Consider the following 22,285-nt stretch of genomic DNA (forward strand, 5'->3'; position numbering starts at 1 on the left):
TGAACCTGGCAACGTTTAACGCTAGAACGTTCTCTAGTAAGGCGAGTCTAGCAGTGCTATTGGAGGAATTAGCGGGCATTAAACGAGATATAATAGAGCTCAGTGAGGTTGGGAGGACAAATGAAGCATATACAGCGCTAAAAAGCAGGCACATCCTGTGCCACCGGGGCTTAGCGGAGTGACGAGAACCAGGAGTTGGATTCCTGATTAATAAGGACATAGCTGGTAACATACAGGAATTGTATAGCATTAACGAGAGCGTAGCAGGTCTTGTTGTAAAACTTAAGAAGAGGTACAAATTGAAGGCCGTACATGTCTAGCCGCCTACATCCAGTGACCAGCAAGTCGAAAGCTTCTATGAAGACGTGGAATCGGCGATGGATAAAGTCAAAACAAAATACCTTTCTCCAGCCTGCTTCTTGCCTACCCTGGCATTGAAGTTGCCCATCAGTATAGTAGAGTTTGCAGAATGGAATAATTTGCGGACAATGAATACCTTCTTCCGCAAGTGGGATAACCGAAAGTGGACTTGGAGGAGCCAGAATGGCGAGACTAGAAATGAAGTAGACCTCATACCCTGCGCTAACCCTGGCATCATACAAGATGTGGACGTGCTCGGCAAGGTGCGCTACAGTGACCATAGCATGGTAATATCTCGAATTAGCCTAGACTAAAGGAGGGAATGGAAAAAACTGGTACATAAGAAGCCGATCAATGAGTTAGCGGTAAGAGGGAAAGTAGAGGAATTTCGGATCAGGCTGCGGAAGAGGTATTGGGCTTTAACTCGGGAAGAGACCCTCAGTGTTGAAGCAATGAACGAAAATCTTATGGGCATCATTAAGGAGTGTGCAATAGAAGTCGGTTGTAACTTCGTTAGACAGGATACCGGTAAGTTATCGCAGGAGATGAAAGACCTAATTAAGAAACCAACCCTTATACATAGCTTTCATTGATTACGAGAAAGCGTTTGATTGAGTAAAAACCTCAGCAGTCATTATGGAATCGGGGTGTAGACGAGCCTTATTGTGAAAATACTGCAAGATATCTACAGCGGCTCCACAGCCACCGTAGTCCTCCATAAAGAAAGCAACAAAATCCCAATAAAGAAGGGCGTCAGGCAGGGAGATACGAACTCTCCTATGCTATTGACGGCGTGTCTACAGGAGGTATTCAGAGACCTGGATTGGGAAGAATTGGTGATAAGAGTTAATGGAGAATACCTTAGTAACTTGCGATTCGCTGATGATATTGCCTTGCTTAGTAACTCAGAGGACCAATTGCAATGCATGCTCACTGACCTGGAGAGGCAAAGCAGAATGGTGGGTCTAAAAATTAGTCTGCACAAAACTAAAATAATGTTTAACAGTCTCGGAAGAGAACAGCAGTTTACGATAGGTAGTGAGGCACTGGAAGTGGTAAGGGGAATACATCTACTTAGGGCAGGTAGTGACTGCGGATCTGGATCATGAGACTGAAATAATTTGAAGAATAAGAATGGGCTGGGGTGCGTTTGGCAGGCATTCTCGGATCATGAACAGCAGGTTGCCATTATCCCTCAAGAGGAAAGCGTGAAACAGCTGTGTCTTACTAGTACTCACGTACAGGGCAGAAACCTGGAGGCTTACGAAACGGGTTCTACTTAAATTGAAGACAGCGCAATGAGCTATGGAAAGAAGAAGAATGATGGGTGTAACATTAAGGGGATAAGATGAGAACAGATTGGGTGAGGGAACAAACGCGAGTTAATGATATCTTAGTTGAAATCAAGAAAAATGGGCAGGGCACGTAATGAGGAGGGAAGATAATCGATGGTCATTAAGGTTTATGGACTGGATTCCAAGAGAGGGGAAGCGTAGCAGGGGGCGGCAGCAAGTTAGGTGGGCGGATGAGATTAATAAGTTTGCAGGGACAACATGGCCACAATTAGGACATGACCGGGGTAGTTGCTGTTTACGCAAGCATTTTGCAAATGCAACTCGCTTTTAAGCACCCCTCCTTATGTCTAAAAAAACAGAAATAAACATTCAGTATACTTTTTCAACTTTTACTAAGCTTATCATATAGCTCAGTGTTAACATACAGTAATCACAGGTGAGGTTACAAAAAGCAGTAATAATTGACAGTAAACACTGCTTGGATGGTGAAAAACATGGGAATCAGGTCATTTTATATTTGACAACAACCTTTTTTGGCATAGGAGGCTCAGGAAATGGTGATGTAGCAACACTGTAAAGACTGAATAAGATAGATGTGGGATGCCTTGATGATTTCTCTTTCTGTTTTCTTTATTTTGTCTTCGAAAGGAATTTATTCTGTTCAAGATAAGGGAGGCAGCTTTTGCATCTGCAACAGAACATCGGTGGATGTTGTGTGAAGCACTTTTTCTTTGCTTTTTCACTACCTGAGCAAGGTAACTTTCTTTGTGCTTCATCACGCGATTTCTACAGTCAAGTTCCATTAATTCTACCCTGACGAGACTGTCGGGTCGAATTAAGATGCAAAAACCTGCTGAAACACCGTTGATTCATTTGGCAGTATGTGCTTGCGCAATTTGCCTCTGAAACGAACATGCATCAACTTTCTATTTGTCCAAAGTATAAAACTAAAGTAGAAATGACAACTCCAAACCAAAGTGGAAACCTACGCATACCTGATTTTTTAGTATGCCAGCCAACTTTCTAAAGTCAGCTTCGCTGTATTACAGCCATGATAAGCGGTAAAGCATATACTGAAAAGATTTCGCGCCAAAGAACAACACACACAAGAAAGACGACGACACCATGGGCGCCTGTGGTGTCGTCTTTCATGTGTGTGTTGATTTTTGGCGCAAAATCATTTCAGTATGCAAGAGCACCAACTAGCCCAGCAGTTAACTCTTCTAACGTGAAGCATATCAATGCTACAAACATGGTTTTAGTTTCGCACTTGATTGTACAGCTAGGCAATTTTCGGCTCAATGTCCTTGGAAAACAAAAACTGTTCGTTAGAATCAGATACGTACTACAATCAGACATTGTCAGCTACCGTTACAGCTTAAAAATCTTTTTCAGCTGGGTCAAAAATAAGCATTTCAGGCAGGAGATAGCGTTTGTATAACACATTCACTGTCCCCTAAGCTCTGCTCAGGCAGACGTTGCCACTAAAAGGGGTCGTTATTGGGGTCTGGTCAAGTTCGCATTATATGGCGAATGCCAGTTTTAGGATCAAAATACTGAATGTTTAGGCCCATAGAAATGCATGGGCACCGGCCAGGACCGAATTAACTGAAAAATGAAATTAACGAGAGTCTGATTATTGGAAGTTTACTGTACACCCTTTTCTGTTCTACAAGGACTTGTCATTTTAATATGTAGTTTTCTTCTATCAGTGTGGCAATGGTGGTAAATTTAGCATTTGAAATCATCCATCGTTCCAAGGACAAGTTGCAAAGTAGGGGCACATTTTGAGACTTGAAACATTTGCACATATAAAGGCAGGACACATTAACAGCTGTCCACTTAACATAAGTTGGCTGTATTATCTGCATAGTATGTGGTTGCTTTTTTGGAATGTGGTCATTCTGTAAAAGAAAGTTTTATTTGTTTCAAATAAATTGCTGAACTATTGCTTGTGTGTTTTCCTGTGCTCTCTGTGCTGATTGCGCTTTTGAAAGTGCAGTGAGCGACTGCAGACTGAAATGCACAAGGGTTCACTTCATCATGTCAGGAAGGATTTTTTAACTTGACCAAGGAGCCTTAACCCCTACCATGCATACACACTTTTTTGTATAAACACATCAAATGAAAGAGAGTGACCTCATCTATTTTGAAGCCTGGCAATGTTAGACAGAGTGAAGTACAAATACCATTTGCTGTTAAGAGGAAGCTTTAGCTCGGGCCCATCTCCGATGTGGCCTATTCAAATACATGTAAAACGCAAAAATGTTTTTCTGAGACTACACCTGGACTGATTTTAATGAAATTTGTTGCATTTGAGAAAGAAAGTTAAATTCTAGTGACTGTTGGAAGTGGAATTTTGATTTAGGGCCTGAATTTTGTTAAAAAGATTTTCAAATATTTGACCGTTTGAAAAAAAATAGAAGCACGTTTACAAATTCATAGGTCTGCATCAAGAACAGACATCGCGGTTCGGTAAACAGCATACATTAGATCATTCAAAGCGGACAAATTCGATAGGTCATTTTACATCTTACGTGAATTTGTTACGTTGGTTACAAGGGTTCTGCAAAAGTTTTATTTCCATATTACTAAATTTTTTTATATTCATGTGTACATCAATTTTGTCCGCTTTAGATGTACTATTAGATGCAATTCACAGAATTGTATTATCCTTCATCATTGTCAGTTAGAGTTGTAAACTTGATAGCTTCGTATCTTGGAAATTTTCAATTTCTGCCAATATTTAATAAAAAATTAATGACCTAAATCGAAAATTCGGAACCAACATTCACTAGATTTTAAGCTTTTATTTTAAATGCAACAAACCTCATCAAATTCGTTGCAGTGGTTGCCGAGAAAAATCAATTCTCCTTTTACATGTATTTAGATAGGAGCACCTGAGCTAAAGCTTCCTCTTAAGTATTGCTGCTAAAACCTCATGTTTGTGTATAGTATGCACATGCAGTGCTGGCTATGCCGTGGTTGAGCCCCGAAACAGCTTTCTCCACGCTGCTTGCTATAGCATTGCTGTGTTCTGCAAACTGAGGGCAAAACTATAAATATCTAGAAGTTCAGCAGCGCAATTGACAGCTATTTCTGTATGTTTGATGCACTCCTGGCCAGGGACTTTTCGTCCTGTAGGCAAAATAGATGGCCGCCTCGGACGCTGTTTTGGAAAAAGTGCAGCATACCTCGAAAGCTTCCTCAGAATGCTTCACCAGCAGGTTCTGCCAGCGAGTGAAGTGGGGCACAATAATCTGACTTTACATGATGCGGCACAATACTTTAAAATGCTGCTGCTTCTGGCTTCCATTTACTATGACATGCTGGTGCACCTCAACATGGAGCAACCCCATTTTACTAAAATTCTGAATTCTACCAACATGGTGTGGTGTGGCTATCTATGATCACTGTATAAAACCAGGGCAAAAAGCATGTCTAGAAAGTACAAAAGCTGGTATAACTGTAATGAATGACCTGCAGTCATCCAAAATGTGTAAAATCGCAAGAATTGGTCAAGCTCAAACACTGCAGAGTTTAACTAGTCCTGGCATAATTTTTTTTCTTATGCATGTGTAGCTGTCATTCAGTCAATTACACTACGAAACTTCAAATTCCTTCTATGTGCAACAAATATATCCTTAATGCAAACATTTAAACATGTGCCAAAGGCAGTGTGGCCCCATAACCTGGTGACAACATTGCATGGAAGGTCACAAACAAATGATGCATGCTGCAGTTCATAAGTAAGCCATGCCATTATTAGGTCATTGAAAACTGAGCATGTTAGGACCACTATGCAGCACAACATTGGTCTTTCCTTTCTGTCTTGGTGCACACTGTGGAGTGGGTGCATGTTAAAAACCTCAGGCGATTAAAGTTAAGCCGGAGTCCGCAACTATGGCATGCCTCGTAATCGTATCGTGGTTGTGACTTATAGAACACTAGAATTAATTTAATTTAGATGTTTGAGAAGAGTCATAAGAAAATTTATTTAGTGAAGCAAGTCTTAGCACACATTAAGAATCCCTCAAAGCACACGCAGCTTTCAGTGGCATGGTATGGTCATAAAAGTTGCCTTGTAGAACCAGATTAATATAAAAAAGTCCAGTCCAAAAGTTTAATGTCAGTGCTCCTTTACATGTAAGCATGAGGGACACATCTTTAAAGGCATCATCTAAATCCTGTGTAATCATTATAAATTCAATATAATTGAATCACAAGTTTTTATTGTCCTACAATATATACCCTCTGTGTACAATCAACATCTCTGCCAAGGACAACAGAAACAATACGATTGGAAAATGCAGAATTCTCCATCTGCGGAGGTGGCTGGCTGATTGCCAGCCACCTCCGCAGATGGAGAATTCTGCATTTTCCAATCGTATTGTTTCTGTTGCACAATATTGAGAAATTTAAGCTGCCTCAACCTGAGGCAGCTTAAATCTAGGTCCCATGGAATAGAAAAATACAGCGGCGAGTATAGCACTTAAATTTGCTATCTTGCGAACATGAGCGAAAACTACAATTGTGAATTTGACAATTGAGAAAAAAAACTTCAATTTGAAAAGGTTTGCTCGAAAGGAAAACTCACGGCTATAACTCTGCTGCTCGTCGCCAGTTGTGTTAATAATAATAATAATAAAACATCTGCACGATGAATAGACACTTCGATATTTGAAGCAGCTCGTTAGTGGATATCAAGGAATGTGCACTGGAAAAGAGCGAAACATGTAACCGACTGACTGACGGAAGTAAGGCTCACAGGATAAGTTTTCTCTGCCTACACCGATAATGCAGAACGTATTGTGCAATTAAATCGCCCGTAATGCGCAGCAATTACCGCACTCGATTGAAGTCGCCATCGCAGCGACGCGCCATTTATTTCAGGACCACGAAAAACAAGGTATTCACTTAAGTACAGCGGCGGTTTACCTGTCGGCAAGCCCCTAACTCGCCAAAAGCGTGGCAGTTTGGGCGAGTTGGTATGTCATGACTGTATTAGGCTTGTAGCGCAGCTCGGAAGAGCAAAAAAGGAATAAGGTAGGGGTAATCAATGGGAACGGGAAACAGAGTAGCGCTCACTCTGTTTCCCGTTCCCATTGATTACCCCTACCTTATTCCTTTTTTGCTCTTCCGAGCTGCGCTACAAGCCTAATACAGCCCTAACTCGCATATGACGAAAGCAAATCTCACGGAGTCCAAGCCCACGATTGCTCAAGTCAAACTGCGCTCGCACGAATATCGCGCACGTTATACGCTTTCGACACGCACAAAAGCGCGCGCAGAACGTCTTGCAGCCGACACGGCGGCAATGACTAATCTACGTTCGAGAGTAGGTTTTTCAAAAAAGTAAAAACAAGCAACATTGTGACGTCACATCCTACAAGAAAGAGTTGTTCTCCTCTCTTACCTTCTTTCAGCTCACGCATGCGTAGCGACCGCGGAGCCCTCGGGGGCGATGTTCAGGTGATATACGGCTTCGAACATTTTGGACTTGATGGCGGTGCCGTATATTTACGTCACTGACCCTGAAACGGTTAAAGATGCACGACAAGCTACGGTTGATGAAATGGAATAGCCTTATAGACCAATTATAGGCGTGAAGTGATGAACCACTACATGTGTCCACATCGACAGCATCTCATTTTGTAGGTCCCCTTACATTTCTGCCGTTAACCGTCTAGTGACGTACAGTATGTAACTAATCTTCTGTGCATAGGTTTTCCAGGCCTTTTTCGAAGATAGGCAAAATCGATATTCGTCTCTAATTTGACAGTTCATTCTTATTGCTCTTCGTGATATAAAACAATGACTTCAGGAATCTGCATATGCCTGGGAAAGCACCCCGTTGATAACACAAGTTTATATACGGGATGTCCCATGTAATTTGAGCTAAACGTTAAATATATGCCAATGCCGCGTAGCTAGACGGAACCAAGGTAATGTTGTTTGCCGTCGCTTGGAGATACTCAGATTATTTTCTTTTTCATTCCACCTAATTAGATAATTAGTAAACTGCTCAAATATTATGATTTGATGAAAAGTGTCAAGGAGAAAATTGTAGAACAACATGAAAAATTCCTGATACAGCTTTCTGTTGCTCGATACCTGCAACATAAAAGTGTTTTTTCGATCGTGAAAGCCAGGCACGTACCCAGGAATTTTTTCAAGGGGGGTGGGGGGGGGGGGGGCAACCCGAGGCAAATTTTGCATGCAACTGAGGGGGCACCTTTGCTAGTAAAAATGTGAATAGCGCCTACCATTCGCCATAAAGGCGTGTAAACCCGCAAAAGAGAAATGAAATAAGGTGTATCTCACAGGTACGCCTGTGAGGTTCACCTCTCCTTCACTTGGAAAACAAGGAACCACATCAAGTGGACTCGCGCAGGAAAGAAGCGCAAGAAGAAGACTGCCAAGAACAAGTAAACAAGCGAAAGTTTAAAATAAACATTTATATAGTAGATTACAACTTAAAGAAGCAGCAGTTGGCAACCAAGGCACATGGACAGCGCGGGGTTGTGTTACTGCGCCAGCGAATCACAGAAGCAAAAAAATCGTCGTCATGCGATTTTTTCAAGATGGCGTCGTACTTGATACTTCCGAAACGTCTGCTGTTCTTGAAGAGTCTCTTTATCGACGGAAGCAATGAGGTGTGCAACAGACATGAAGAAAGTGTATGGAGTCTGAGCATTTTACTCTTCAAAAGTCTGCGGTAGAGTTCATGTCACTGCTGAGCCCGTTTTACTCATGACACTTCACTGCCAAATGAAGTGAAACTTGACAATGCAGAATTCCAGCGAAGCAAGCACTTCGTTCCAGTTGAATGAAGAATTAGGGTTTCGCCATTCCACTATAACAGGCAAGGGAAAACGCATAAACATATGCGCTTATAATTGCATTTTTGTGGTTACCGCTTTACTTGGGTAACATGCAAAGTTTGAAGTACGAATTATTTGCAGCCTCGCGGATGAACAGTGGCTGGCGTTTATGAAGGCATGGGCGGTGCTTCACTGCAGACTACAGTAGCATTTTTTTTAAGCAGCTGTGGGAGAACTATAGAGAAATACATATATGTACGGGACAGTCACAGTTCTCTTGCATCCCTCGTTTACTGCTCTACCAAGCTCAGTGCCAAAACCGACTCGTATTGTTATTTGGGAAGTTGCTTAACGATGCGTGGCCGGCGATCCCGTACAAATGCGTAGAGCGCAGGACGCTGCGGTTCTAGGCGTGCTGCGCCCACCGCGAAAGGTTAGAAAAATACTTACATAAGCACAGCAGAGAAGTGGCTACGTCAGGCGGCTCGACTGATCATTGTAGCAGCGTAATTGAAAATATGCGGAATCGTTCTCCATTTCCGGCGCCGTTTTCTCTACTTCCTTTTTAAATAAAAAGATGCTGATTCGTAAATATTTTCATAAGCAACAGTTAAATTTGTTACTTTTCGCTTTTCGTTCCTGTTTGGCTGCTGCCTTGGCTCTCTCCCTCAGTAGGCGGCTTAATTTCGCAAGTCCTTCCGACTCTTGTTCCCAGTTGCCAATTTCGCACGGAAAGCGCTGTACAATTAGGAAAAAACCAGATGATGTAATAGAGTCATATTGCTTATGGGTTTAAGGGTTTTTGCAAGGTTCCATAATAGACGCTGTCTCACATTATTTTATTTTCCACCTTATTTAACCCATATCGCGGGTATATAGTTCCAAGGATGTTCCAACGTCGCGGCGAGCCGTTACTCGAGGAAGCAATGAAGCAAAAGGAAAAGTTAAATGTAACTGGCACTTTTTCCGGCCACAACTTATTTCACGGGCATACAGACCAGCTAAGAACCGAATACCTTTACTGGTCCCTGGATCAGTCTAAACCGATAAGGTTGAACTAACAAAGCAACAGTTATGCGTGTGAACGTTGGATAGACGGTGACAACTGAACGCACCTCGGGTTAATCGTGCAGGCCCCGAATCTATCAGAAAACTGGCCTTCCCACCCGGAGATGCCGATAACCACCGCTAACCAAAAGTAGGAAAAAAGGCAACAAAATGTTGACCACCGAATAGCTGTCAAATGTCAACATTAATTTGGTGGCGGTCCCCCCGGAGTCCCCCTCTGGGTACGTGTCCGGTGAAAACAGCCCGCCAATACACGCGAAATTGCCGCATGACCGGGCGATCCGGGCACTTTGCGCATATTCGCGGACTCCCTCACTTCATGAGTGAAATAATGGATATTATTAATATTAGCTTTTGATCGCATGGCTACAAAAACCAGGATTGTCGAATATTAAGCCATGGCGGTGGGTTGCGCCACCAAGCTCTTGCTATTATACTGCCTGATGTCCTACGTAGGTTAAACAATAAAAAAGAAAAAAAAAGAACACTATGAACTATCACGCCCAAATTTTCTGATCCCCTATTGCGAACTGTGCTTTTGCACGTCTCCGCTTTTTGTCGTTTCCCTACTCTTCTTCTACCAATCCTCCAATCGCCTCTTACTAATGCCTAATGCGGACATGTTTATTTTTCCAGTGCTCCCTCTGAACCAAAGGCCAGTGGTGCCCAAGTCGACCGCTGGGTAGACGTTTTCACATTCTAATACAACATGCTCCATAGTTTCCCTAGCTTTACCGCAGCAAGCCCATGCTTCTTCTTCCTTCTTATATCTTGCTTTATAGTTGCGTGTTCTAAGGCATCCCGATCTCGCGTTGAAAAGTAATGAGATTCCCTTTGAGTTATCATAAATTGCTTCTTTCGTGATTTCGTTTTTTCCTCTTCAGTAGTTACTCGTGGCAGGTTTCTTTTCCATTGCCGGCACCCATGAGATTAATTCAGCTTCTCTGACTTTCCGCTTGACCTTTGTTGTTGTGTTGTCCACCGTACAGGCCGCATACTTGCTGGTAAGCTTCCTGGTTCTTTTCCTCCACTGTGAATCAATGTTTTTCCTGTACAGATACCTGAACACTCTCCCAGCCCATTTACTTTCTTCCATATTCCTCAGCCGTTCTTCATACTCAATTTTACTGCGAGTTTCCCTCACTTCAAAACTAGTCCAGCCCATATCACCCTGCATAACTTCATTCGTAGTCTTCCCGTGAGCGCCCAATGCGAAGCGACCCACTAACCTTTGGTTGTACCCGTGATTTAAAGCGAACAGCCGCATTCCCAAAAGTAAGCCCTGGAACCATTACACCTTTCCACATACCTCGGAGGACCTCGTACCTATTGTATCCCCATAGCGCCCTGTGCTTCAATATGGCTGTATTTCTCTTCCCTTTCACTGTTATTGTTTTTTCCTTTGTTTCCATATATCTATTGCCTTCGTTTATCCATATACCAAGGTATTTATATTCTGTTACCCGAGCTATTTCCTGGCCCTGCATCTCCACTATCTGTTCAATGTTTTCATTGAATACCATGACACCTGATTTTCTAACGCTAAATTACAAACCTAAATTGTTGCCTTCCTGCCCACAGATATTAGCGAGACGTTGCAAATCACTTTGCTTGTTAGCTAGCAACACAATGTCGTCCGCCTAAAATAAACCTGCGATCTGCTGCTCTATAGAGATCAAACCCGATATTACTTCCTTCTAGTGCCCTCTCCATCCTCACCATGTACATCATAAACAGCAGCGGGGATAAAGGGCACCCCTGCCTCAGTCCCTTGTTGATATTAAGTTTCTCCTCGCTCCTCATCCCTTCCCTTTCCCTTCCCAAACGGTATTTTCTAGGTAAATCTCTCTCAAAAGCTGTAGACAATCGTCACTTAAGCCTTCCCCTTCCAAAATATCCCCCAGCATCTTGCCATATACGTTGTCATAGGCTCCTGTAATGTCTAAAAAGGGCACATATATAATGGTCTCCTTTCTACTTTTGGTATTTGAATGCACTGAGTAAGAACAAATAAGTTATCATCTAAACGCCTACCTATTCTGAAGCCATATTGAACTTCTCCCAACATTCTATTATTCTCTGCCCATACATGAAGCTTTGATTGCCTGCATTGCTACCCTGTATATTCCCGATGTAATGGTAAACGGTCTAAACGAGTGAATTCTATCTTTCTCCGCCTTACCTTCATAAATTAAATTCATTCTACTTTGTCGCCAGCTGTCTGGTAATGGTGTATCTTTTAGAGTTTTTTCCACTGCTTTCACCAGAGCTTCCTTACTTTTTGGTCCTAGTTCATTAATCAGCCTAACGAAGCCCCGTGGCTATGCGCTTAGGAATTTTCTCTTCCGCTTTCTTCCAGTTGAAATTTGTCAGCACAAGCTCCTTTTTCACTTGGGTCTCTTTCATGGTCTTTTTTTCTTTAAACACAACCTCGTCATTGGCTTGGAAAGATTCGGCTGTAATAACGGATTTTTGTTTGAGCAGCGCCATCTGTCGTTCGCCTACGTGACTTCGACTTGCTTCCGCTGCTTATTTTCGTACCACTGTGGAAGGTAAAAAAAAGACAATTATGGGGTTTTACGTGCCAAAACCACTTTCTGATTATGAGGCACGCCGTAGTGGAGGACTCCGGAAATTTCGACCACCTGGGGTTCTTTAACATGCACCTAAATCAAGTACATGGGTGTTCTTGCCTTTGTGGAAGGTACAGTTTCCCTTCTCTAAAGCTGGTTCTTTATTCTATGACGACACTCGCAATGAGGTTTACTTGAAAACACGCTCCTGTGCTGTGGTGTGGTGGGGTGCGCCGCTACGAACATGCACTGTAGCAGTTCTAAGATTGTGGCTAGTATCCTCTCCAACCAGACTGCTTTGCCGGTAGCCATTTCATGCTTACATCTACTCTCGATCACGCGATTACGGATTACGCCGAAGCTGAAGCTGGAAAAGCAATCCTGTACAAGTTCACGGGAGTAAGCGTGCTGGGCTTCCGTAAATAGCAGCCGAACACCTGACCGGGAGCACGCAATCGTGCCGGCTTCGCCATTAGGCAGCCGCTCCAGCGCTCTACCTACCACGTGAGTGAGTGAGTGAGAAGAAACTTTATTTCAGGCCCGGCGAGCACGCGCACTCGTCGCGCACCCGGCTAGTCCCACGTCGGGACCGGCAGGTCTAGCCCACCGGCCCGGTCTCGGGCACGCCGGACGGCCAGGGTTTGCTTTTCTAGAGCGGGGCTACGCAGAAGCGAGTCCCACTCCTCCTTGATGAACTTGGGGTATGTCGACCCGCATTCCCAGAGCATGTGAGGTAGAGTGCAGGTCTGGCCGCAGGACGGGCAGGAGTCGTCGCGACACACGTCGGGGTAAGCCTCGTGGAGAACGGACAGACACGGATATGTGCTGGTCTGTAGAAGCCTAAGCGAAATGGCTTGCGCCCTATTCAACTTGGGGTGAGGGGGTGGAAAGTTCCTTCGAGACATGTACAAGAATTTAATAATCTCGTTGTTAGTAGCGGGAGCGTCCCTGTGACCGTAGAGACGAGGGGAGTCAGTGCTCCTTTTAGGAAAGCGCGGTCGGGGAGGTCACGCGCAGCCTCGTGAGCAGACTCATTGAGGTTCGGGGGAACACCCTCGACCGACCCTACGTGAGCGGGAAACCAGTGAATTGAATGGTTTGTGAGAGCACATGGACTCGATCCGCTAAGACGACGAACGGATTCCTTGGCGATATGCAACCCTTCTGAAAAGGCCTAACTGCCGTTTTGGAATCACTATAGATTTCGGACCGACGACCGTCTACCAGGGCGAGGGCGATGGCGACTTGCTCGGCGACTCCAGGGTCTGAAGTGCGAATCGAGGCGCTATTGGAAATCTTGCCGCTCGAGTCGACCACAACGATGGCAAAGTTCTTCCTGTCACTGTAGTCTACTACAACGCAGTCTGATCTCAAAGTGTCATCTCCGTGCTAACACCGCCGTCGCGATTGTGCTGTCATGACCGTAGCCATCCTGCCATCGCCTTGTGATGAAGGAGTATTTCGGGGGTGGTAATAGGCGAAATCAAGTCCCCAGAAAATGCTCGTATTTACCGACGAAAATTAGGCGCAATCATCTCTCTTCAACTCTCATTTATTATGATGTTTCCTGAGCGTCAAATTTATTTATGCATCATTTATTTGTGCGGCGCATATCATTTACGTCTGCAACAATTCTTTAACCGCTTAACGGAAACACTTTAGCCGCCGATTTTAATGTGACCCGTAATCGCAATACGCGAAAGTCTCTAATACGGGCCCCATTAAAAAAAGTACCAAGCGCTTTGAAATTGAGGTCACTCAGGCCCAGATAAAGCGTAATAAACGCAGCCGTAGTTTACAAGAAAGAAAACGCAAGAAACGCAGATGACAATTATTGTCTGGAGCAAAGGCGCATGCCAAAGAGCCCTCAATTTTTCGAAAAAGGAAATAAACTATGGGATTTTACGTGCCAAAACCACTTTCTGATTATGAGGCACGCCGCCGTGGGGTACTCGGGAAATTCGGACCACCTGGGGTTCATTAACGTGCACCTAAATCTAAGTACACGGGTGTTGTCGCATTTCGCGCCCATCGAAATGCGGCCGCCACATTAAAAAGATTGAAGCCACTGGGCAGGCAGTTCAGCAGGCGAGTACGATTGCAAAAAAAAAACAAAAGGCAAATAAGCTCTATTGAGCATCACCATTCGAAGAAAGTCGTCATTCGCAACGCCCACTGTTCAATCTAGTATGTTCACAGGCCTGGGAGGGCCAAACCAATTTATTTGGAGGTGGCTCCATATCGGGGAGTGGCTGGCACCACGCAGTTGGGTACTCTTTGCGCTGGCGCACTTAAGGCGTCGGCGGTGAGTAGTTGATCCATTCCAGGAGGGACGCATTCACCTGTACGACGCTGTCCTGGACTTCTTTCAAGTCAGCATCCGAAATACCCCGTTTGGATGCTGCTTCCCGTATCTGTAATTTTAGGATAAAATGACAACCCGTTAAAGACACAGGGAGCACGAATAACGCAATCGAAGCACGCTTGCGAGTTAATTAGCGTGTGGCTGGTCGGGCCGGAAATACCAGCTTCCATAGGCGCATAAGGCGTTCAGTTAAATATCTGCTCTGCAACTTTGAAGAGTGTAAATAAATCCAACTCCGGGATATTATCAACGACGACTTTAATATGTTTGCCCATAAGCGTGTCTACGAACGTGGCCGCAAGGAGGGCGCAGCAAGCTGACAAGTTGATAAAACTTGATGTATAGCAGTTAGAGCAGTGGCGCTAACAGTAAAAAATAGAAATGGAGGGTGTGCCCGAAGCATAAATTAACGATACGCAGCGCGCCGTTGACCGGTCATCGCTAGAGGCTGGGGAGCCCTGGCTGTTTATCCGCAGGATGCGACGATACTCGTCTACTGCGAGCTTTCCTTTTGATTTCTTGGAGCTTTTTGTTCCGTTGCTTTCAAGAAGGGAGAAAGGACAAGGTCAAGGAAAGCAGGAGACAAACAATCGCAGTAAGACCACCATCCTGGCTTGTAGCAGTCAAAACTGATGCACGCGCCTGTCTATAGTTAGCGACTGACACTGTGTACCTTGAGTTATGCTTCGAGCACACGCTCCACTCCTCGCGTTTCAATTTTGCATTTCACTTGTAGCTAGTATGTATCGTAAATCGATTCTGCGGGAGCCCTCAAGGTAGGAAGAATCTTGAAGAAAAAAAGGACCGTTGTCATGCACCTTACAGTAGCCGAACCTGCAACGGAAAGCCAATAAGGGTTTCTAGTTATCGCACTTGATTTGTCGATTAAATTACCCTCGCTCTGCTATCGCCTTGCCTGCTGGTTTGTTCAGATGGTAGAGTGACCTTCTCGAACATGTGTTGGTCCCGGGTTGAATTCCTGGGCTATAGGACGAATTTTATTAACATGCGACCCTTTATTTCGTGAGAAACCTGTGTTAAATTTCCCTTGTAGCTTCGGCAAGTTTTTCCTGTCATTGGTTGCTGGCCCTATGCGACTACTCGTAAGAACAGCACGCACAAAACTGGCATTTCATGTTTCAATGGAAGTCTGTGTGTGAGGAGCTTTGTCCACTCAGTGCGGCAGCTTCGCCGTGGTGCACCATGCTGGATTGACTGTGGCACTTTCACCTTCACTGTGGACGACATGGCGCCCGCAGGAAAGGTAGGCAATCCGAATGCCGCAGAAACACGCCTTGATAAGTGACAGTGCAGACTGTAACCTTCCTAACCTCCATGGCGAAGTTAACAACACGCTTTGCGAGCTTCGACAGAGGGCTTGGGTTGTGAACGACCATTAAAAGGGTGCTAACAAGTTCTGTGTCTTGCAAACGCCATACGCCTGCTGCCGAGACCGCACCGCTTACTCCATTGCCAGGAAAGAGAATCATCGAAGCAAGCTCGTTCTTTGTCGTTGGCTTGCGTTAATGCGGGCCCCACTACACGCGTCATACGGCTTCTACCAGCATGAGGGCGGACATCCTGATCTGCTCGTGTGCCGTCACCCACGCCATTAATTTAGAAATGACGATCAATAAGACGAAAGAAGAGAGTTGTTCCACACTTTTGGCCTTCCGTCGTTTTATATTGCGGCGATGCATCTCCGACACCATATACTCGGATAAAGCACTCTATTTCCACAGCTGTGCGCGAATGTTTAAGGCCATTCTGCCGGCTCTCCAAGGTACGTTGCTGATGGCAACATCAAATGGAATGGATGTATGGATAGATGGCTGTTATGAGCGTCCCCTTTGAAGCAGGGTGGTGGGCTGCGACTCCAAGCCTTTATTTTATTGCCTAATGTCCAACTCCATGTTAAACAAAAAAAATATAAAAACAAACACGATGAATTCTCATAACCAAACTTTTTGAACACCTGTTGTGAGCTTTGTTTTTGTACGCCTACATTGTCGTTTGCCGACTTTTCTTCCACCAATCTTCCAATCGCCGCTTATTTCTATTTCGGACATGTTTACTATTTCTATTTCTATTTCTAGTTCTATTTCTATTTCGGACATGTTTACCTTCCCCCTACTCTCTCTGAACCCAAGGGCTTCAAGGAGGCCAGTTATTACTAAATTGAGTGCTGGGCAGATATTCTTCACATTCTAGTACAACATACTCCATCGTTTCCCTAGCTTTACCGCATCAAGCACGTGTTTCTTTTTCCTTCTTCTATGTCGCTTTATAAGTGCGTGTTCTAAGGCATCCTGACCTCGCTTCGGAAAGTAATTAGCTTCCCTTTGAGTTAGCTTAAATTGTTTCCTTCCTGATTTCGTTTATTACCCCTTAAGTAGTTGCTCATGTCAGGTTTCTTCTCCATTGCCGTCACCCATGAGGTTATCTCAGCCTCTCTGACTTCCCGCTTGACGCTCTGTGTTGCTGTTTTGGTCAGCATACAGGCCGCGGACTTGCTGGTAAACTTCCTAGTTCTTTTCTTCCACTGCAAATTAATGTTATTCCTGTAGAAATACCTAACCACTCTGCCAGACAATTTACTTTCTTCCATATCCCTCAGTCGTTTTTCATAATTAATTTCAATGCGACTTCCCTCACTTCAAAAACTTGCGCAGTCCGTATCAGTGATCCCTGCACTGCTTCATTTGCAGTCTTCCTATGAGCTCCCAATGCGAGGCATCCCACTGACCATTGGTTGCCATGGAGTCCTGATTGTACCACTGATTTCAAGCAAACAACCGCATTTCCAAATGTAAATCCTGGAACCGTTACACCTTACCAGATATCCCGGAGCACCTTCAACCAATTGTATCCCCATAGCGCTCTGTGTTTCATTAGGACCGCATTTATCTTCCCTTAACCCTAACTGTTCTTTCCTCTGTTTCCATAAATGTATTACTTCCGTTTGTCCATATACCAAGGTTCTGATATCTCGCTTTATATTTTTTCTTACGCGAGGCATTTCCCGGCCCTGTATTGTCACTGTCTGTTAGCTGTTTTTACTGAATACCATAACACCTGATTTCTTAACGCTGAACTTCAGACCTAACTTATCGCCTTCCAGTCCACAGATATTAGACAGACGTTGCATATCACTTTCCTTGTCAGCTAGCAGTACAATGTCGTCCGCATAAAACAAACCTGGATACTGCTGCTTTACAACTATACTCACCTGTTTGTATGCGAGATTAAACCCGATATTAAACCCGATATTAAACCAGCAGTGGTGATAAAGGGTTTATTATGCAAAAAAGAGGTGAGGCGTGCAGACAGGACACAAGAGTAGAGAAGCGGACAACACGAACGCCGACTATCAACTGAAGGGAGCACTGAGCCGAAAAAAGAAAGACACTGAACTCATCTGCGCAAGCTCAGGAATGGTATCACCACGTGTCAGTCGGGTACACAACTGATAGATAACTGTTAAGGCAGTTAGGCCCGTATTCATAAACCAACCTTATACTTATCTTTTGCCTTCCTTACCTTTTCAGCGCCTTAACGCGTTTCATAAACAAACCTTATGCTTAAGTCGAACCTTTCCTTAACCTTACGGGCTCGGAAAAGGAGCGTTCCTTAAGGTAGCCCGGCAGCTACCTTAAGGCGCCACTTATTATGGCCCACCACGCAAGCAGCTTTTCGGAGCTAGTCGATTTTGCCGCCCTATTAAGGGAAGCCGATGTTCGCGAAGCTCTTCCTTATGTAAAGCTCATCCGGCGCGTACTCAGGGACCGTCAGAATGTCATGGAGATGTACAACGACGGCGAGTTTCTTGGCAGGTTCCGCTTTTCAAAACGAGCGATGGTACACCTTCTCTCCATCCTGCCACTTGTTCCGAGCCCAGACGATCGCGGTTCGCCCGTGCCGCCACTTCTCTTTCAAGTTGTCCCAACACTTGCGTAGCTAATGCTCCGTGCGCGGGTGGACTCCGTTCTTACTGTTGAACTGTTGTTCTATCTGTTGCCATTTCTTTTTCTTCTCGCTCAGGGACACCGCGTCAGTACGCTTGTTCTCCAGCACGTTGCTCTCTCTCGTCACCAAGTCAATCAAAATTCCCCGCTCCTCCTCCGTAAAGTTGATTTTTTTCCTCTCAGTGGCCATTCCCACAACAGATCTTACAATAAGCAAACGAACACTTCAAAACACAAATAAATGAACAAATAAGGAAATAAATACATAAATACGCGCAATATTTACAGCATCTAACGCAAGTTATAGCTAACATACAAGAGAAAAAGTGAAGGAACTGCGCTGGAGCACCACAAAATGGAAATGGAAAATGAAGCACCGCAAATGAAAAAAAAAAAGCGGCAACGCGTGTTGCCATGGCAACACGCGTTGCCGTTTTTTTGCGCGTCTCTCATCTGCAGATGAGACGCGCAACAGCTAGAACTCACCCTTTTCACATTGTTTTTTTCACAACGCGTAATAATGCGCCATCCAATTTTTATATTTATTGTTCTCAGCGACAAAAATGTGTTTCCTTTTTAATAACTGAGCGGTTTAAGGCCAAGAAAAGTTCATAGCCTCGCACCCATGCGCATCTCTTATGACGATAAGGCCGCCTTCGATAAGGACGCCTTTTCACGCAATAAGGGACGCTTCTGAATCATACCTTGGCCTTTTCTCAACCTTATACTTTCCTCATCCTTATAAAAGGGCGCCTTATAGCGTTAAGATAAGGTTGGTTTGTGAATACGGGCCTTAGTCTCTTCCTTATGTAAAGTAATCGAAGGCTGACTCACGCACGCACTTCCACCATTATATATATGCCATGCCTCTACCATAAGACGCGTATCTTCATTCTTATGCCTGTACAATATCGCGCATTCATCTAACTCTGGCGTGCAGTTACAATCTTGACAATGTAGGGAAAGATTAGAAGGCGATCCACCGGTTAACCTTTTATGTTCCATCGGCCTCTGATTGATACACCGTCCCGTTCGCTCTATGTAGAACTGTTGTGAGCGTCCCGTTCACCCTATGCGGTCTGTTGTGAGCGTCTGACACCGCAGCTACGAATCCGATTGAAGTGGCCGTACTTGCTCTTTGTCAACTACCTTGGTTACGCGAAGGTGACGTGGTGCTTGTGCACGACGACAGCGCAAATGCGCTGCTGTGGAAGCTGGGCAGAGTTCTGTCAGTGGCATTGTCGGCATTGCGCGCGTTTGTGCATTTCTGCTAGCTTCTACACAGACGATCAAAAGACCCGTTCGGAAGGTGTGCGTTCCTGAAGCGAACTACCAAAAACCAGATACCGAGTGATCACCTTGGCTCCTTGGGAACATGTTGAAGATCATTGCCGACAGGCGGCGACAGGGAGAAGATAAGAGAAAGAAGAAGAGCAAGGCGCGGGTAATAGAACAAAAAAGACGCAGTCCTGGGGCTAGGGCAAGAGCTAGGGTCTTTACACACCCACAGTCTCTGCGAATATACGATACTTTCTTTTGGAATTTAGCACCGTCAATTTTCGACAGCCATACACGTGACACACGGTTGAGGGTGAAAGGCGGAGGAATGAAGCCAAACCATTATGGATTCTGTTGCTGTGCACGAAAAGTCCCTTTGCCGTTGTCGTGCCATGAACGCGTACCGCATGCTCTGGTGCTGCTTATTTCGGGTACTAGAGATTGAGTTGGTATTCTTTACCAACTCAATCTGCCTTCCGTTTGTCCTTGTGATGATGCACGTGTTAGCTTGATAGCTGTCGCTGGCAACCATAAAGGTGCACTTGAATCGCACATATTACCTCGACTATCAGCATGGAAGCTAATGTGTAGTTGTTTATATCCTGTTCTTGTTTCTGTTGAAAGCCTTCGCCCACGATGAACCAACTACAGAATATTCCAAGATGTTAGCCGGAAAATGACCGCTTTACGTAAAAGCTCGCGTGTCCGCGCCAGAATGACCAGCTTTGTGAGTGATGCCGCGTGTTTGTAAAGTTCTCCAAAACTTGTCGCGGTTGGCTTGTTCTAAATTCTGAATTTCGCACATAAAATATGCAACTCGCATTGTTTAAACCATTTATTCATATTGGCTCGACTTAACATTTCAGGACTCACCTAACTCTAGCGTGAAGTTAAAATGCACCGAGGGAATTTCAGTTAAAGCGATTAAGCCAAATTCTAAATATTTTCTGTATAAGGGATATACGTCTTATTTTAGTAAATTGCTGCGCAAGCTCTGGCCGCTTGTTTATTCTTGATTTCAGAAGTCACATAAATCACAAGCATTCCTGCGCTCAAACTGTTCATGGTTACATCAAAATATCTCACAGTAAGCTTTCTGGCGGAGCATGCATTTCGCATGTCTGTGTAGAGGTACTAACCTTTTTCAGCTCATCCGTGCTTCGTACAAGTTTCAAGGCTGCAGCGCTCTTCAGATATTGTTGGTACACGTGAGGCCTGCACAGTGACATGGAAATAATTAATTATCAGTGGTGTTAAAGCATTACTTAGAATCGCTGCATTAAAACCTGTTATCGGCAGTCACCACTTCCCCATAGACGCGGAGCAAAAGCATGACCTGGGCGAACGGTCATAAGCCACAATGGCGAGTGAGTAACATACAGAATGGCGAAAACACGGGGAAGGCGGGAGATGGAAATTCAAGAGGATGAACAAAATGAGAACAAGGTGAAAGCAGCAGCCAAAGTTTCGACAAGTGGACTTGTCTTCTCGGCGAGTAACGTTCAACGTGTGGTTGTGCGTTGAACGGCGGCGTTATATGCGAATGTGGTGATTGGGAAAATTGCGTCCCAATTTGATGTGGCTGAATATAGGTGGCTATCATGCCAGAGAGCGTACAATGAAATCGCTCAGTCAGGTCGTTGGTCTGAGGATGGTAACTTGAAGTAGTCTTGTGAGTTGTGCCAGAGGCACTGGGGGGGGGGGGGGAACCCTTCGCCTAACATTTCTGATAGAAATGTCTTTCCCCGGTCGCTCAGAAGGACATGATGGGCGCCGTGTCGTAGGATTATCGCTTGAAGGATGAAGGCAGCAACCTCGGAAGCAGATGTAGAACTGACACAAGCTGTTTCGGCATAGCGCGTAAGGGGTTGACGGCTGTAACTTTCCATCGACTACCGGCGGAAGTCATGGGAAGTGCCCGTATAGATCAATGCAAACAACGTCGAACGGTTCCGTAGGACACGAGACGGTTAGTAGCTGCCCGGCAGCACCGGACGTTGGCCGCTTTCGACGCTGGCAAACGCCACAGGAAGCGACGAATCTCGCCACACTGATAGACAGGTCAAGCGAGTAGAAACGACTTCTTATGCGGTCGTAAGTTTTCTGGATGCCAAGGTGGCCCGAAATCAAATCATCATGAAAGGCCTGAAGGACACAAGCACAAAGGCAACGAGGTAGTACGTCAGGATGATGGATACGGTGGTACAGCACGGAATCAGCTTCAATTGTGTCAGCTGTCGATGTCGATTACGGCTGCAAGAGCGGAGGTAGAGAGAGAATGTCCAGTAGACGAGATTTCAGAGGAAGCAGCCCAAAGGGGAACGACAGAGAGAGGCTCGAAACCAACAACGCAAGCCAAAGTGGCGCCTTTAGAAAGACGAATTTTCTCACGCGTTGTGTTCCTTGTGGCGAAAAGCGCAGACCCATTGTCAAATCTAACTAGGCCAGATACAATGGCTATCCCCTTTGTGAAACAATGCACAGAAGATACCATTAACGCATCGCCATGGTCGATGACGTCAGATGTGATGGTCAGAATTTGCCTGGAGCCTGGAGA

General features: G+C 44.8%; 1 protein-coding gene across 2 annotated transcripts in view; it reads right to left on the bottom strand.

The window, feature by feature from the left end:
- Positions 1–14,300: 14,300 nt before the first annotated feature.
- The window catches only part of LOC135908338 (uncharacterized), a 155,428-nt gene continuing 147,443 nt past the window's right edge, over positions 14,301–22,285 (bottom strand). For both annotated transcript variants that reach the window (XM_065440102.2, XM_065440095.2), the window contains exons 22-23: positions 20,868–20,943; positions 14,301–14,534 (exon numbers count right to left, since the gene is read on the bottom strand). In XM_065440102.2, coding sequence (XP_065296174.1) covers positions 14,412–14,534; positions 20,868–20,943 — 199 coding nt within the window. In that variant the 3' untranslated portion in view covers positions 14,301–14,411. The remainder of the gene's footprint in view (positions 14,535–20,867; positions 20,944–22,285) is intronic.

Source organism: Dermacentor albipictus, chromosome 1 (genome assembly GCF_038994185.2).
Source record: "Dermacentor albipictus isolate Rhodes 1998 colony chromosome 1, USDA_Dalb.pri_finalv2, whole genome shotgun sequence".
NCBI classification, from domain to species: Eukaryota; Metazoa; Arthropoda; class Arachnida; order Ixodida; family Ixodidae; genus Dermacentor; species Dermacentor albipictus.